Source organism: Scatophagus argus, chromosome 24, assembly GCF_020382885.2.
Source record: "Scatophagus argus isolate fScaArg1 chromosome 24, fScaArg1.pri, whole genome shotgun sequence".
NCBI lineage: Eukaryota > Metazoa > Chordata > Actinopteri > Scatophagidae > Scatophagus > Scatophagus argus.
The window spans coordinates 563,052-576,759 of record NC_058516.1 but is presented as its reverse complement, the minus strand read 5'-3'; the positions used below and the strand labels follow the sequence as shown (position 1 = coordinate 576,759).

Below are 13,708 nucleotides of genomic sequence, written 5' to 3'. Positions count from 1 at the left end.
GTTGAAGGCCAGAGCTGCAGCACAGACCAGACTCTGCTGGACCTGGACCTGGATCTGAATCTGGACCCAGCTGTGTGTCCTTCAAGAGTGATTGCTCAATGGGTGGCCTCATAGATTTCAAAGGCCACCAACCTCCTGCTATAAAAAGGTGAGCTGTTAGTCTCATTAAAGCAGAACTGATTCATGGTTTCTTCTTTTGCTTTCGGTTGTTCCCTTCAGGTGTCGCCACAGCAAATCATCTGCTTCCATCTCACCCTGTCCTCTGTGTCTTCTTCCCTCACACCAACTGCCTTCATGTCCTCCTTCACTACATCCATCAACCTCCTCTTTGGTCTTCCTCTTGACCTCCTGCCTGGCAGTTCTAACCTCAGCATCCTTTGACCAACATATTCAGTATCCCTCCTCTGAACGTGTCCAGATCATCTCAGTCTGGCCTCTCTAACTTTATCTCAGAAACATCTCACATGAGTTGGTTTTCATCTCTGTCTACCAGGACTGATGGACCAGCTGGACCTGGATCTGGACCCAGCTGTGTGTCCTTCAAGAGTGACCAGTCAGATGATCCCTTCATAGATTTCAAAGGACACCAACCACCTGCTGCAAAGAGGTGAGCTGTTAGTCTCATTAAAGCAGAACTGATTCATGTTTTAACTGTTTATTCTGAGAGGTTTTTTCAGTCTGAATGTTTATTTTCAGCTTCGTTCTTCTTCACACACATTTCTGTTCTCACATCTGAAAGCTGCCCAGTAGAACCAGTCTTCAACTCTTCAGTTTAACATTTTGTCCTCACACACGTTCTGACTGTCTGATGAGGATCAAACAGATTTCATTGAGGCTAACAGATGCTAGCTGCTATCCTGATCATCCAGACAGGTTTGACTGGTGGCCTCAGCTGCTGTGTTCAGAGGGTCTGACTGGTCGCTGCTACTGGGAGCTGGAATGCAGTGGAGCTGTGTTTGTATCAGTGAGTTACAGAGGAATCAGAAGGAAAGGACAGAGTGCAGACTGTAAGTTTGGACTGAATGATCAGTCATGGAGACTGAACTGCTCTGGTGATGGTTTCTCTGTCTGTCACGATAACAGAAGAATATACATCCCCTCCTCCTCCTCCTCCTCCTCCTCCTCCTCCTCCTCCTCCTACAGAGTTGCAGTGTATGTGGACTGTCCTGCTGGCACTCTGTCCTTCTACAGAGTCTCCTGTGACAGTCTGATCCACCTCCACACCTTCAACACCACATTCACTGAACCTCTTTATCCTGGCCTTGGGTTCTGGTTCAGTTCTGGTTCCTCAGTGTCTCTGTGTTCTCTGTAGGAGGGAGAGTCTCCTCCTCTTGGAGAAACACATCAGCTGAGTCTGATCAGGATCACAGTCACAGAAATATTTGCAGTAAATTCATCAATGAACTTTGTACCAAATGATTGACACTGATTTAAGTGATTTTTTCTTCATGTTTTAAACTAATTCCACTTCCAGTCCTGTAAAGATGGCATGTGATCTTAGTGGTGACATTAGAAGCAGTAAGTATATATTGTGATGTATCAGTGAACATCAGAGTATTACACAGTGTACTTATCTCAGAGTTGTCTGTATTAACATGTACGATAAAACGTATATTTTGCTGACATTATGCTTTTGGAAGGAAAGGAAAGGAAAAGGAAGGAAAGTGACATATCTTGTCATTGGAGGGAACTCACTCCAACGAAATTCGTGCTCTGCATTTAACCCACCCAAGTGACGTGCACACACACACAGCAAACCCGGGGCAGTGGGCGACCGCGTGCAGCGCCCGGGGAGCAGTGGGGGTTAGGTACCTTGCTCAAGGGTACCTCAGCCATGGACACCGGGACGGGGAATCGAACCAGCGATCCTTCCTTCCTTCCTTCCTTCCTTTTGTACTATTTACTTTTATTTTTTTTACTTTGCTCTGGCATGTCGTCAATCAAGGATCTGAATTTTTCTCCCACTGATAATTATTAACAAAGAGATGAAGATTTGTAAAGAATTTCATTTTGAAAATTCGCACAGAAGTGGGACTGGAAGTGTACTTCCTGTGGCTAACATGCTAATTATTTCAGCTCTGTCGTCCGTGCTCTGCCATGAGATACAGTCAGAATCAACCAGCAGAGTCTGTACGTTTGGATCCACTCATGTGAGTGGACTTTGTTCACAGGTCTTCTGAGGACAGCCTGTCCACTCCCCATTGATCCTGTTGTCCCAAAGTTGGCTGCAGTTCACCCAGAGGACGCTCGCGAGGTCTTCCTCAATGAAAGAGTGAATGGAGCTAAGTGGCTAAAATGATTATTTACACGTACTTTCAGACAAAAGAGGCCAAATTGTATTTCAGTTTTTGGAAATATAGTTTCTCATCCTTGTGTATTTTCCTAACGATAGCTACAGCAGACGTTAGCAGCCTGGTGAAAACAAAACACAAACTCAGTGCTTGATTGATGTGTGAAGCCAAGATGGCAAACACAGTCAACTGGCAAGTATACTTTAAATGCTTCAATAATAATACAGAAAGCAATTTCATCACATAAAAGCCTAAAAAATCTAATATATTGGAACTATGTTTATTGTCTCTACTTCTTATACTAAAAACCAAGAAAGCAATTTTTTTTACACCATAAATGTTCCATTTTGGGGCTACAGCTCCATAAGCCCCCATTCATTTTGGACAGGCGCCTCCTACACAGCCGATGGAAACCTCGTGCCATGATGATCGGCAGTCGTGACCTCAACACGCAACGCCAGCTGCACAGAAAGCTCTTTTTGAGATGAAGCAAGAATCTGTGGCCTAAGACGATGTCACCTCTACTCTCTCTGAACTCATTAGTAGATCAGCTGACTCCGTCACTCCCCACTGGTGAGCCAGCTGACGGAGCACATCGCCTTGGGAAGCCAAGCGCAGCCAACCGCAGACCCAGAACAACCACCGTCAGACTCTCACTGAGATCCGACCGAGATGCTGTGTGGAAAGCTGCAAAGCATCTTCCCTTCCTGCGGGAGAACAAGCTCGGCTTCACTGAGAATCTCACTCCACCTGTCAGAGAGGCCGGACTGAGGGTGTGGCCTCCGGAGGTACGGAGCCAAGGAAGGCGGACCTATTTTGTAGGAGTGTGAGTCTGCATTAATGGACGGGAAGTTAAAACTGGCTCAGCATCAAGAACTTTCTCTCCTAGTAACAGCATGTATAAAGCTTGAACTGATAAAACTGCAAAAGGGCCTTGATAATATCCATAAAAGAAAGGCAGAAGGAGCCTTCATCTGGTCATGGAAACAGTGGTTAGAGCAAGTAGAACAGAACTCTGTCTTTTAAACTGGGAAACCTCAAACACATTTCATCTTCACAAAGCAGGTAAAACAGAAATGGAAATAAAAACCAAAGTCAGGGTGTTTGCTGCCCTCCAGTGGCCACACGGAGTCACTACAACAGGACGTGACACTCAGGAGGATCCAGGGCTTCATCTCACTTCCCTTCAGCTGCAGCCTCGTTTCCCTCACGTCTTTGTAACAGGAAACACGTAAAATATAAAACCTGACAGTTTGCCCTGCGTTCTGCCTGACAGGCTGCAGGAGGTCCGTCTCGTCTTCCTGCAGACGTGACTCAGGTCTCATCAAACACTCAGTAATTCAGTTTGCTGTTGTGTGTGGCTGATCGGAGCACAAGGAAAAGTGATCATATCAAAACAGTTGTGGAAACTGCAGTTGAGATATTTTATTATATTATATATATATTTTATTATATATTATAATTAAAAACGTAACAGCTGAATTTATACATGAAATGTTAAATCCTAGCAATTATGATGGGCTGTCGCAAAGTACTTAGTATCCTGATGGCGATCCATATCTTAGACGTTCTGTGCATACAAGAGACATGGTTGAAATCTAGATTTTATCAGATTTTGTTATTGTTCAGTCACAAATGATAGAATAGGAAAACAAGGTGGTAGTTGTGTAACATTTATTAAAAACACAATAGAGTTTAGAAGCATAAACGTACCAAGCGAACATGAATGTGTGGTGACAGAAATATGTAGACCAAGAGGAAATATCACAACAGTGATATTTACATTACAACCCTTGTAATGCTTTAACCCTGCGAATGCTTCAGAACATTGCAGGGAGCATAAACAGAAGAGAGATATGGTGTGGGGATTTCAATGCACACAGTCCTCTGTGGGGAAGTGACCACACAGATAATAATGGTGAAGTGGTGGAAGAACTCCTGGAATGATTGCATGAATGACAAAAGGGGCACAAGAGTGGACATCAGAAGAAACAAAGTTTCATGCATAGACCTTACTCTGGTGTCTGGAAACCTGAGTATCCAGTGTAGGATAGGACTGTGTGTTAACGTCAATTAACTTTGAGTTACATGCACAAGAAGGATATGCTGTCGAATGATGGTGTTTCCCTAAAGCTGACCGGGAGAAATTTAAAACAAGCTGTAAAGAGACTGCAAAAGGATTTCAAATGAAGGAAGATATTGATAGCTGTGAAGCAGATGTAACTTCATTAATCCTGAACGCTGGAACAGTAAGCATTCCTAAGAGCACAGTTAGCGGTCAAAAGAAAGTTGTACCATGGTGGAACGATAACTGCAGTACTGCAATCAAAGGATTCTGCACTGAGAGTTTTAAGAAAACATTATTGTGAAGACAATCTGATGGACTGTGGAAGAACGAGAGCCATTGCTCACAAAACAATAAAGTTATCCAAAAAGACAGCTTGGAGACAGTTCTGCTCCTCCATTGGTAGAGAAATAAAACTTAATAAAGTATGTTCAGTGGTGAAGAAGATGAGTGGGAAAAAAGAAATCTGTTAAAATTCAAACAAGCAAAAAGCTGATCTGCTGGGCAAAACATCTGCAAGCGTACATAGTGAAAATCATTTGGATGAAAACCACAAGAAAAGAAAAGAAGAAATTTCAAAGGAAAATATTAGTGTTACAAGAAAAGATAATAATGAATCACCTCTAGAAATGGAGATAACGCTCGAGGAGTTAGAAAAGGCTTTGGAGGGAAGTGGGCACACAGCGCCAGGCCAAGACAGATTATGCTATATTCTGTTTAGACAACTACCTGATCAAGTGTTGGTCATAATACTAAACCTGTTCAGTAAGATCTGGAGAGATGGTAAAATGACTAGCAGCTGGAGGAAAGCCTTGGTACTCCCTTTCACTAAACCAGATAAAGACCAAGCAAATGCAGGAAATTGCAGACCAATCGGGTTAATGTCACCTTAGCAAATGGATGGAGAAAATCATTGTTGAAAAATTACTTTACTACCTACAGCAAAAAGGAATGCAAAACCCAAGTCAGAGCAGTTTTCAAAGGCAGAGGCAGATCCACAAGCGATCATTAAAGTCAGCAGTGAAATAGAAAAAGCTCTTGGTATGAAAGAGACCACGATCATTGTGTACTTTGATATTGAGAAAACACATGACTCAATGTGGAGAGAAGGACTACTCATTAAAATGGATAATATGGGTATTGGAGGTAGAATGTATAACTTGGTGCCAGATTTCCTTTCTGGGAATTTCAGACGAACACAACTATCCCTGACAACTGGCAACATCTGTGCTGTACGAATGTTGGGAATACTCAAGACAACACAAAGGGAAAGGATTTGGATGGCATATTAATGCAGAGGCAAAAGAACACAGTTTAAACAGCTTGAAATATGGCCCAGAGGTAGTCTGGGGTGATGTTCCTCCATGGATCCTTCCAGAACCAGCAGTAGATATGAAACTCATCGATAGGGAATGTGAATGGCAAAAGACTGAATAATAAACTATCTGTGTTCACAGCAGAGCTCACTGCCATGACTCTTGGCTTACAGTGGACAGGAGGTGAGACCAGAGCGAGCAGTGATTTGCTCAGACTCAGCAGCAGCTGTCTTAAGTTTGAATTCAAAAGTAATGAAGTGAGAGGATCTGAAGATGGAGATATTAGTGACACTGACGAGGACACAGAGACTTGGAAAAGATGTGCAATTCTGTTGGATTCCAGCCCACACAGGTGTTGAGGGTACTGAGAAAGCACATGAGACAGCTAAAAGAGCACTGAGATGAAATAATACCTGTCCTGCAAATCCCGTTTGGAAAAGGAGAAGCAAAATCAATGATAAGGCAGAAGAGATGGGAGACAGACCTCAAAGGCAGGCGCTCCCACGATATTCAAAACTCCATCAACGCCACAGATCTCAAAGGGAAGTACAGAAGAGAGCAGGTCATTATTTCAAGGCTGCGATTAGGACATACAGGATTGAAAGCAACTCTCAGCTTGATGGGAAAATGGATGACGGACAAATGTGAAGAAAGCAAGGTCAGTGAAGATGTTGAACATGTCATCATGAAATGTAGAAAGTATGAAAGGGAAAGAAAGGATCTTAAAAATAGAATATATGAACTACAGCGCTCATGGAGTTTGAAAGGGATTTTAGGCAGAAGCGATGAAATGAGAGAATGCTGTAAGGCTCTTTTTAAAAGCAACAATACTGTGGAAAAGGATATGATCTTTTTTTAATACCTCTGCGTTTATTTCGACTGCAAACGGAAGAACAAGTCATCTGAGTCACACTCCAGTACAGCAGGTGGCGATATGCGATAAGGTGGTGGCAACACGCCAAACCCCATAGAGAAGAAGAAGAAGAAGAAGAAGAAGAAGGAGAAGAAGAAGAAGGAGCGAGTGAATGAATGAATGAATGTGACTTCCTGTTCAGAGTTCAGTTTCACTTTCTATTAAAGTGGTGATGAAGTTTGTTCCAGCTGAAGGTAACGTAACAGCTCTGACATGTTTTAGTCGTTAACACAAGCTGTCGGTACTTTAGCTGTCGGTACTTTAGCTGTCGGTACTTTAGTTGCAGCAGAAATCTGCCGCTTCAGACTCATCCGTAAACTCGGGACGGAAGAGGCGAACCAATCTATCTATCATGGCGGAAGACATCCGCCATGATAGATAGATAGACACTTTATTGATCCCGAGGGAAATCCAAGCATCCAGTAGCCCATTACAGCAGTGTAGCTTAGTCAAAAGTAAGCAAACAAACAACCAAACAAGGCCTAACTGTTAGCGGAAAAACAGACTAAACATACTAAATAAACTAACATGTGCTACATAAAGTACAACAGAGTGCAGAGAAAGCAGGTGGACCAGATTGACTGTGTGTATAAAACCAGAGACTAAAGAGCCACAGTGTGAACATGTGTAAACAGATTGTTACTCAGAAATGAGTTATAAAGTGCAGGTTAACTGTGCAAAACAATATAAGGTGCATAGTGGAATAAATGTCCAATAAATAAATGTGATTATTACACCTGATGTGACTCAGGCTCAGACTGTTGCTGGGATCGTGACCCCTGAACACCCAGAGATGTGTTGTAGAGTCGAATGGCCAGCAGGACAAACGAGTTCCTGAGTCTGTTTGTGGAGCAGGTCAGAGACAGCAGCCTGGTGCTGAACACACTCCTCTGACTGATCAGAGGTCTGTGCAGAGGGTGGGAGGCGTGGTCCAGTATGGACAGGATCTGATCCAGGGTCTGTTTTTCTGCTACTGACACTACAGAGTCCAGCTCTGTGCCCACCACAGATCCTGTCCTGCTTGAATCAGCCTGTGGAGGAGACGGAGACGAACCGCTGCTGTCCCGCCGTGTCCTCTCGGCCGGACAGCAGCGGTTTGTGTCCACTACAGGACTGATGTGGAGACAGTGTGGGGCCGAGCTGGACGGGATAAACTCTCTGAATATGCCCTGTGCCTTGGCGAGTCAGTCTCTGGAGCCTGTTGGCCTCACTGACGGGCTGACGGTCCCACAGGGAAAAGTCTGTAACGCGCTGTGGGGCCGCTAAGGGGCGCTGCTGAGTGTCATGGTGCCTTCAGGTGCTCTGAAACAACACTCAGATTTCCACGTGGGTTTAAAACGAGAAAGTTTGCTTTTTTCTTTATATCCTTTGTGAAAATACATCAGACAAAATTTTCATGGCGCTTTTTTTCTTCCACCATAGCAGTTTTCATAATTAGATGCTAAAATCGCTAAAACAACCCATTAATTTATGCATTGGCAGATTTAGAAAAATCAGTAAAAATGTAATCAAATTGTTATCAGCTGTTCTTGTGCAGCAGGTCCTGAAATTCCTCTGAGAGCATTTTGTTTTACTGCAGTATTTATAAAAATGGAGTCATACCTGGTATGAATGCACGTCAGCAGGTGAGTTTCTCCATATATGAGTGAGTGAGGATGTTAATTCATGAAACTGTTCTGTACTATGTGAAATATGTCCTCATACTGCAGTTCAGAGTACAGTAAACACTGACATGCAGTAGTTGTACCAGTGCTTCGCCCCCATTTGGACGATTTTTTTTACTGTTCCTGTTTGTCTCTGAGCAGCTCACACACAGTCAGTGACTGGCAGGACTTTATACTGCAATCGAGTGCAACACCACAAACTGCTGTCACTGCATTTCAGCTCTCAGTTTGCATGAATTCATTCAGCAGACGAGCCAGCAGAGCTCAGCAGAAGCAGCTGATGTGTGGACAGGAGAAAGGACGTAAAGATGATTTCAGTGGATGTGCACATGAATGATTTGTGTTTCCTGTGCAGATCAAAGTGTGTGTGAGCTGAGCAGCATGGATCAGTGTGAGGACAGAGAGGAGGGAGTCCCTCCCTCTAAAACCACTCTGTGTGGGGAACCTGGCAGCCAGACCAGAGCTCAGAGGTGAGATGAGGATCTCTGACAGTCCAGGACTCTTCTCCATGTCACAGCTCAGCACTCACATCACTCCACCATCATTATTCACACTCAAAGCTGTGTGTGTGTGTTGAAGGCCAGAGCTGCAGCACAGACCAGACTCTGCTGGACCTGGACCTGGACCAGGTCCTGGATCTGGACCCAGCTGCGTGTCCTTCAAGAGTGATTGCTCAATGGGTGGCCTCATAAATTTCAAAGTCCACCAACCACCTGCTGCAAAGAGGTGAGCTGTTAGTCTCATTAAAGCAGAACTGATTCATGTTTTAACTGTTTATCCTGAGAAGTTTTTTCAGTCTGAATGTTTATTTTCAGCTTCGTTCTTCTTCACACACATTTCTGTTCTCACATCTGAAAGCTGCCCAGTAGAACCAGTCTTCAACTCTTCAGTTTAACATTTTGTCCTCACACACGTTCTGACTGTCTGATGAGGATCAAACAGATTTCATTGAGGCTAACAGATGCTAGCTGCTAACACAGGCTAACCCTGATTCCACTGAGTTCATTTTTTCCTGATGTTTGACTCACTTCACCTCCAACAAGTTGAAGTTAACACTTTAACTCACCTTTAGCTTGTGTTTGTCTCTGTGTGGACAGACATCACGTGAGCTAATTCTTCATGATTCCTCCACAGAGTCGAGCAGGAGAGCTCAGAGGTTCCCAGTGGTCAGCAGCATCAAACACACCTGGACTCCATATTTATGGTGTGTACATGTACAACAAGTACTTTCACATCTGCTCTGTTCACAATAATCTCCATGCTGCACTTTGTAGACCAGCAGACTGTCAGTCTGGCCAACATGGATCTGATGTTTGGCTCCATGATTTTAGTCTGATTGTGTCAGTCATATCATATTGTGTTCCAGCTGCTGGAGGAGGACATTGTCAGGTTTGTGAAGAAGGAACTGAAGAGGTTCCAGAAGGTTCTGAGTTCAGATTACCCAGAAGAGAGTCAGAGGGAGGATGAGGAGGTGTTGGACGGTGAGGATGAAGAGCAGAGGAGGAGCAGCAGAAAGGCATTTCTGAAGATCACACAGCACTTCCTGAGGAGAATGAAGCAGGAGGAGCTGGCTGACTGTCTGCAGAGGAGTAAGAGGGTTTCTCTAAACATTTAACTCTCTGGACAAATGAGACGTTCACTAAAGTCTCAAGAGATGGAGGAAAATCTGTTTCCATGTGCTCTCTTTACAGGAAGGAAGTTGAGGTCTGTGACTCACCAAATGATCTTATTTGTTGTGTTTTCATGCAGAACATCCAGACAGAAGAGATTGTCAGCTTGACCTCAAGTCTAACCTGAAGAAGAAGTTCCAGTGTGTGTTTGAGGGGATTGCTAAAGCAGGAAACCCGACCCTCCTGAATCAGGTCTACACAGAGCTCTACATCACAGAGGGAGAGACTGGAGGGGTCAATGATGAACATGAGGTCAGACAGATTGAAACAACATCCAGGAAAACCAGAAGACCAGAGACAACAATCAGACATGAAGACATCTTTAAAGCCTCACCTGGAAGAGATGGACCAATCAGAACAGTGATGACAAAGGGAGTGGCTGGCATTGGGAAAACAGTCTTAACACAGAAGTTCACTCTGGACTGGGCTGAAGACAAAGCCAACCAGGACGTCCACTTCACATTTCCATTCACTTTCAGAGAGCTGAATGTGCTGAGAGAGAAAAAGTTCAGTTTGGTGGAACTTGTTCATGACTTCTTCACTGAAACCAAAGAAGCAGGAATCTGCAGGTTTGAAGAGTTCCAGGTTGTGTTCATCTTTGACGGTCTGGATGAGTGTCGACTTCCTCTGGACTTCCACAACAATGAGATCCTGACTGATGTCACAGAGTCCACCTCAGTGGATGTGCTGCTGACAAACCTCATCAGGGGGAATCTGCTTCCCTCTGCTCGCCTCTGGATAACCACACGACCTGCAGCAGCCAATCAGATCCCTCCTGAGTGTGTTGACATGGTGACAGAGGTCAGAGGGTTCACTGACCCACAGAAGGAGGAGTACTTCAGGAAGAGATCCAGAGATGAGAAGCAGGCCAGCAGAATCATCTCCCACATCAAGACATCACAAAGCGTCCACATCATGTGCCACATCCCAGTCTTCTGCTGGATCACTGCTACAGTTCTGGAGGATGTGTTGAAGTCCAGAGAGGGAGGAGAGCTGCCCAGGACCCTGACTGAGATGTACATCCACTTCCTGGTGGTTCAGTCCAAAGTGAAGAACATCAAGTATGATGGAGGAGATGGGACAGATCCACAGTGGAATCCAGACAGCAGGAAGATGATTGAGTCTCTGGGAAAACTGGCTTTTGAGCAGCTGCAGAAAGGCAACCTGATTTTCTATGAATCAGACCTGACAGACTGTGGCATCGATATCAGAGCAGCCTCAGTGTACTCAGGAGTGTTCACCCAGATCTTTAAAGAGGAGAGAGGACTGTACCAGGACAAGGTGTTCTGCTTCATCCATCTGAGCGTTCAGGAGTTTCTGGCTGCTCTTCATGTCCATCAGACATTCATCAACTCTGGTGTCAACCTGCTGGCAGAAGAACAACCAACATCCCAGAAGTGTGAAACAAGAACAGATGAATCTGCAGAGACACAGTTCTACCAGAGTGCTGTGGACGAGGCCTTGCAGAGTCCAAATGGACACCTGGACTTGTTCCTTCGCTTCCTCCTGGGACTTTCACTGCAGACCAATCAGACTCTCCTACGAGGTCTGATGACACAGACAGGAAGTGGCTCAAAGACCATCAGGAAACAGTCCAGTACATCAAGAGAAGATGAAGAGAGTTCATCTGTGGATAGAAGAATCAATCTGTTCCACTGTCTGAATGAACTGAATGATCGTTCTCTGGTGGAGGAGATCCAACAGTCCCTGAGGTCAGGAAGTCTCTCCACAGATGAACTGTCTCCTGCTCAGTGGTCAGCTCTGGTCTTCATCTTACTGTCATCAGGAAAAGATCTGGACGTGTTTGACCTGAAGAAATACTCTGCTTCAGAGGAGGCTCTTCTGAGGCTGCTGCCAGTGGTCGAAGCCTCCAACAAAGCTCTGTAAGTGTGTAGAGATCTTCTTCATTTTAGAGAGACTTCATGTGCTGTTATTGATTAAAATGGTAAGAATTTTCTTTTTCTTCTCATTATTGTCCCTCCAGACTGAGTGGTTGTAACCTCTCAGAGAGAAGCTGTGAAGCTCTGTCCTCAGTTCTCAGCTCCCAGTCCTCTAGTCTGAGAGAGCTGGACCTGAGTAACAACAGCCTGCAGGATTCAGGAGTGAAGCTGCTGTCTGCTGGACTCAAGAGTCCACATTGTACACTGGAGACTCTCAGGTCAGGATTAGTTACTGCTAGTTACTGTTAACGTACTGTTAGCTGTGATTCAGTCACTGTATTGTTGATGTATCTGTTGGCAGTCTCTTCCCGACTGATACAGCAGTACCCTCAGATGATCCACCACATGTGTTGTTTTGTGTGTTTGCAGGCTGTCAGGCTGTCTGATCACAGAGGAAGGCTGTGCTTCTCTGGCCTCAGCTCTGAGCTCCAAACCCTCCCATCTGAGAGAGCTGGACCTGAGCTACAATCATCCAGGAGACTCAGGAGTGGAGCTGCTGTTTGCTGGACTGGAGGATCCAGCCTGGAGACTGGACACTGTGAGGTATGAAGAGGCCTGCTGCAGCCTCAGTCAGTCAGTGTGATGGAGGAGAAGAGCTGGAAACATTTTCTCAGACACATGAAATGATGCTGTTTGTGTCAGAAAGAGGTTTAGTGAGTCCTGTGAGGAGGAGGTGAAGAGGTTCAGCAGGCCCCATGCACATATTGTGTCCAGGTGTCTGACAGTAATGTAACGTCCATGTTTGCATGCTGAAAGAGGACGTGCTGCTCTGACTCTCCTCCTCCTTTCAGGGTGGAGCCTGCTGGAGTCCGATGGCTGACACCAGGTCTGAGGAAGTGTAAGTGTGTTTTTCTTCAAAGTGTGACATCATTCAGATCTGTGATGTCATCATCCAGCTGTCAGTAAATGAACAGATGATAGATGAAGAACTGCAGCTGTATTGTGTCTTCTTCTCTCCATCAGATTCCTGTGAACTCACAGTCGACACCAACACAGTAAACAGGAAGATCAAACTGTCTGATGGCAACAGGAAGGCGACATGTGGACGAGGAGGATCAGTCGTATCCTGATCATCCAGACAGGTTTGACTGGTGGCCTCAGCTGCTGTGTTCAGAGGGTCTGACTGGTCGCTGCTACTGGGAGGTCGAGTGTACAGGAGAGGTTTCTATAGCAGAGTTACAGAGGAATCAGAAGGAAAGGACAGATGGAGACTGCAGGTTTGGACTGAATGATCAGTCATGGAGACTGTGGTGCTCTGATGATGGTCATTACTCTGTCTGTCACAAAGCATACAGAACCATCCCTCCTCCACCTCCTCCTCGTCCTCCTCCTCCTCCTACAGAGTTGCAGTGTATGTGGACTGTCCTGCTGGCACTCTGTCCTTCTACAGAGTCTCCTCTGACAGTCTGATCCACCTCCACACCTTCAACACCACATTCACTGAACCTCTTTATCCTGGCTTGGGTTCTGGTTCAGTTCTGGTTCCTCAGTGTCTCTGTGTTCTCTGTAGGAGGGAGAGTCTCCTCCTCTTGGAGAAACACATCAGCTGAGTCTTGAGATGAATGAACTTTGTACCAACTGATTCTCCTCTCACTAACTGTGTGTTGTGATGTGACTTTAGATAAGATAAGATAAAATAAGATAAGATAAAATGAAATAAGATAAGATAAGATAAGATAAGATAAGATAAGATAATCCTTTATTAGTCCCATGACTGGGAAATGACAGTTACAGCAGCAAACAGGATATGGAGGGTGCAAAGCATGCAGGGTAAGAGAAGGATGAGCATTCAGAAGAAAAATACACAGAAACAAGTACCTGCAGCTGTACACAGTACAGAAAGAAAAGA

General features: G+C 44.9%; 1 protein-coding gene across 1 annotated transcript in view; it reads left to right on the top strand.

Annotated features, from left to right (window-relative positions):
- LOC124055205 (protein NLRC3-like) overlaps nucleotides 1-13,708 on the top strand; it is a 99,635-nt gene that overhangs the window by 918 nt on the left and 85,009 nt on the right. Inside the window, exons 3-4 of the mRNA XM_046381782.1 lie at nucleotides 8-148; nucleotides 494-607. Coding sequence (XP_046237738.1) covers nucleotides 8-148; nucleotides 494-607 — 255 coding nt within the window. The remainder of the gene's footprint in view (nucleotides 1-7; nucleotides 149-493; nucleotides 608-13,708) is intronic.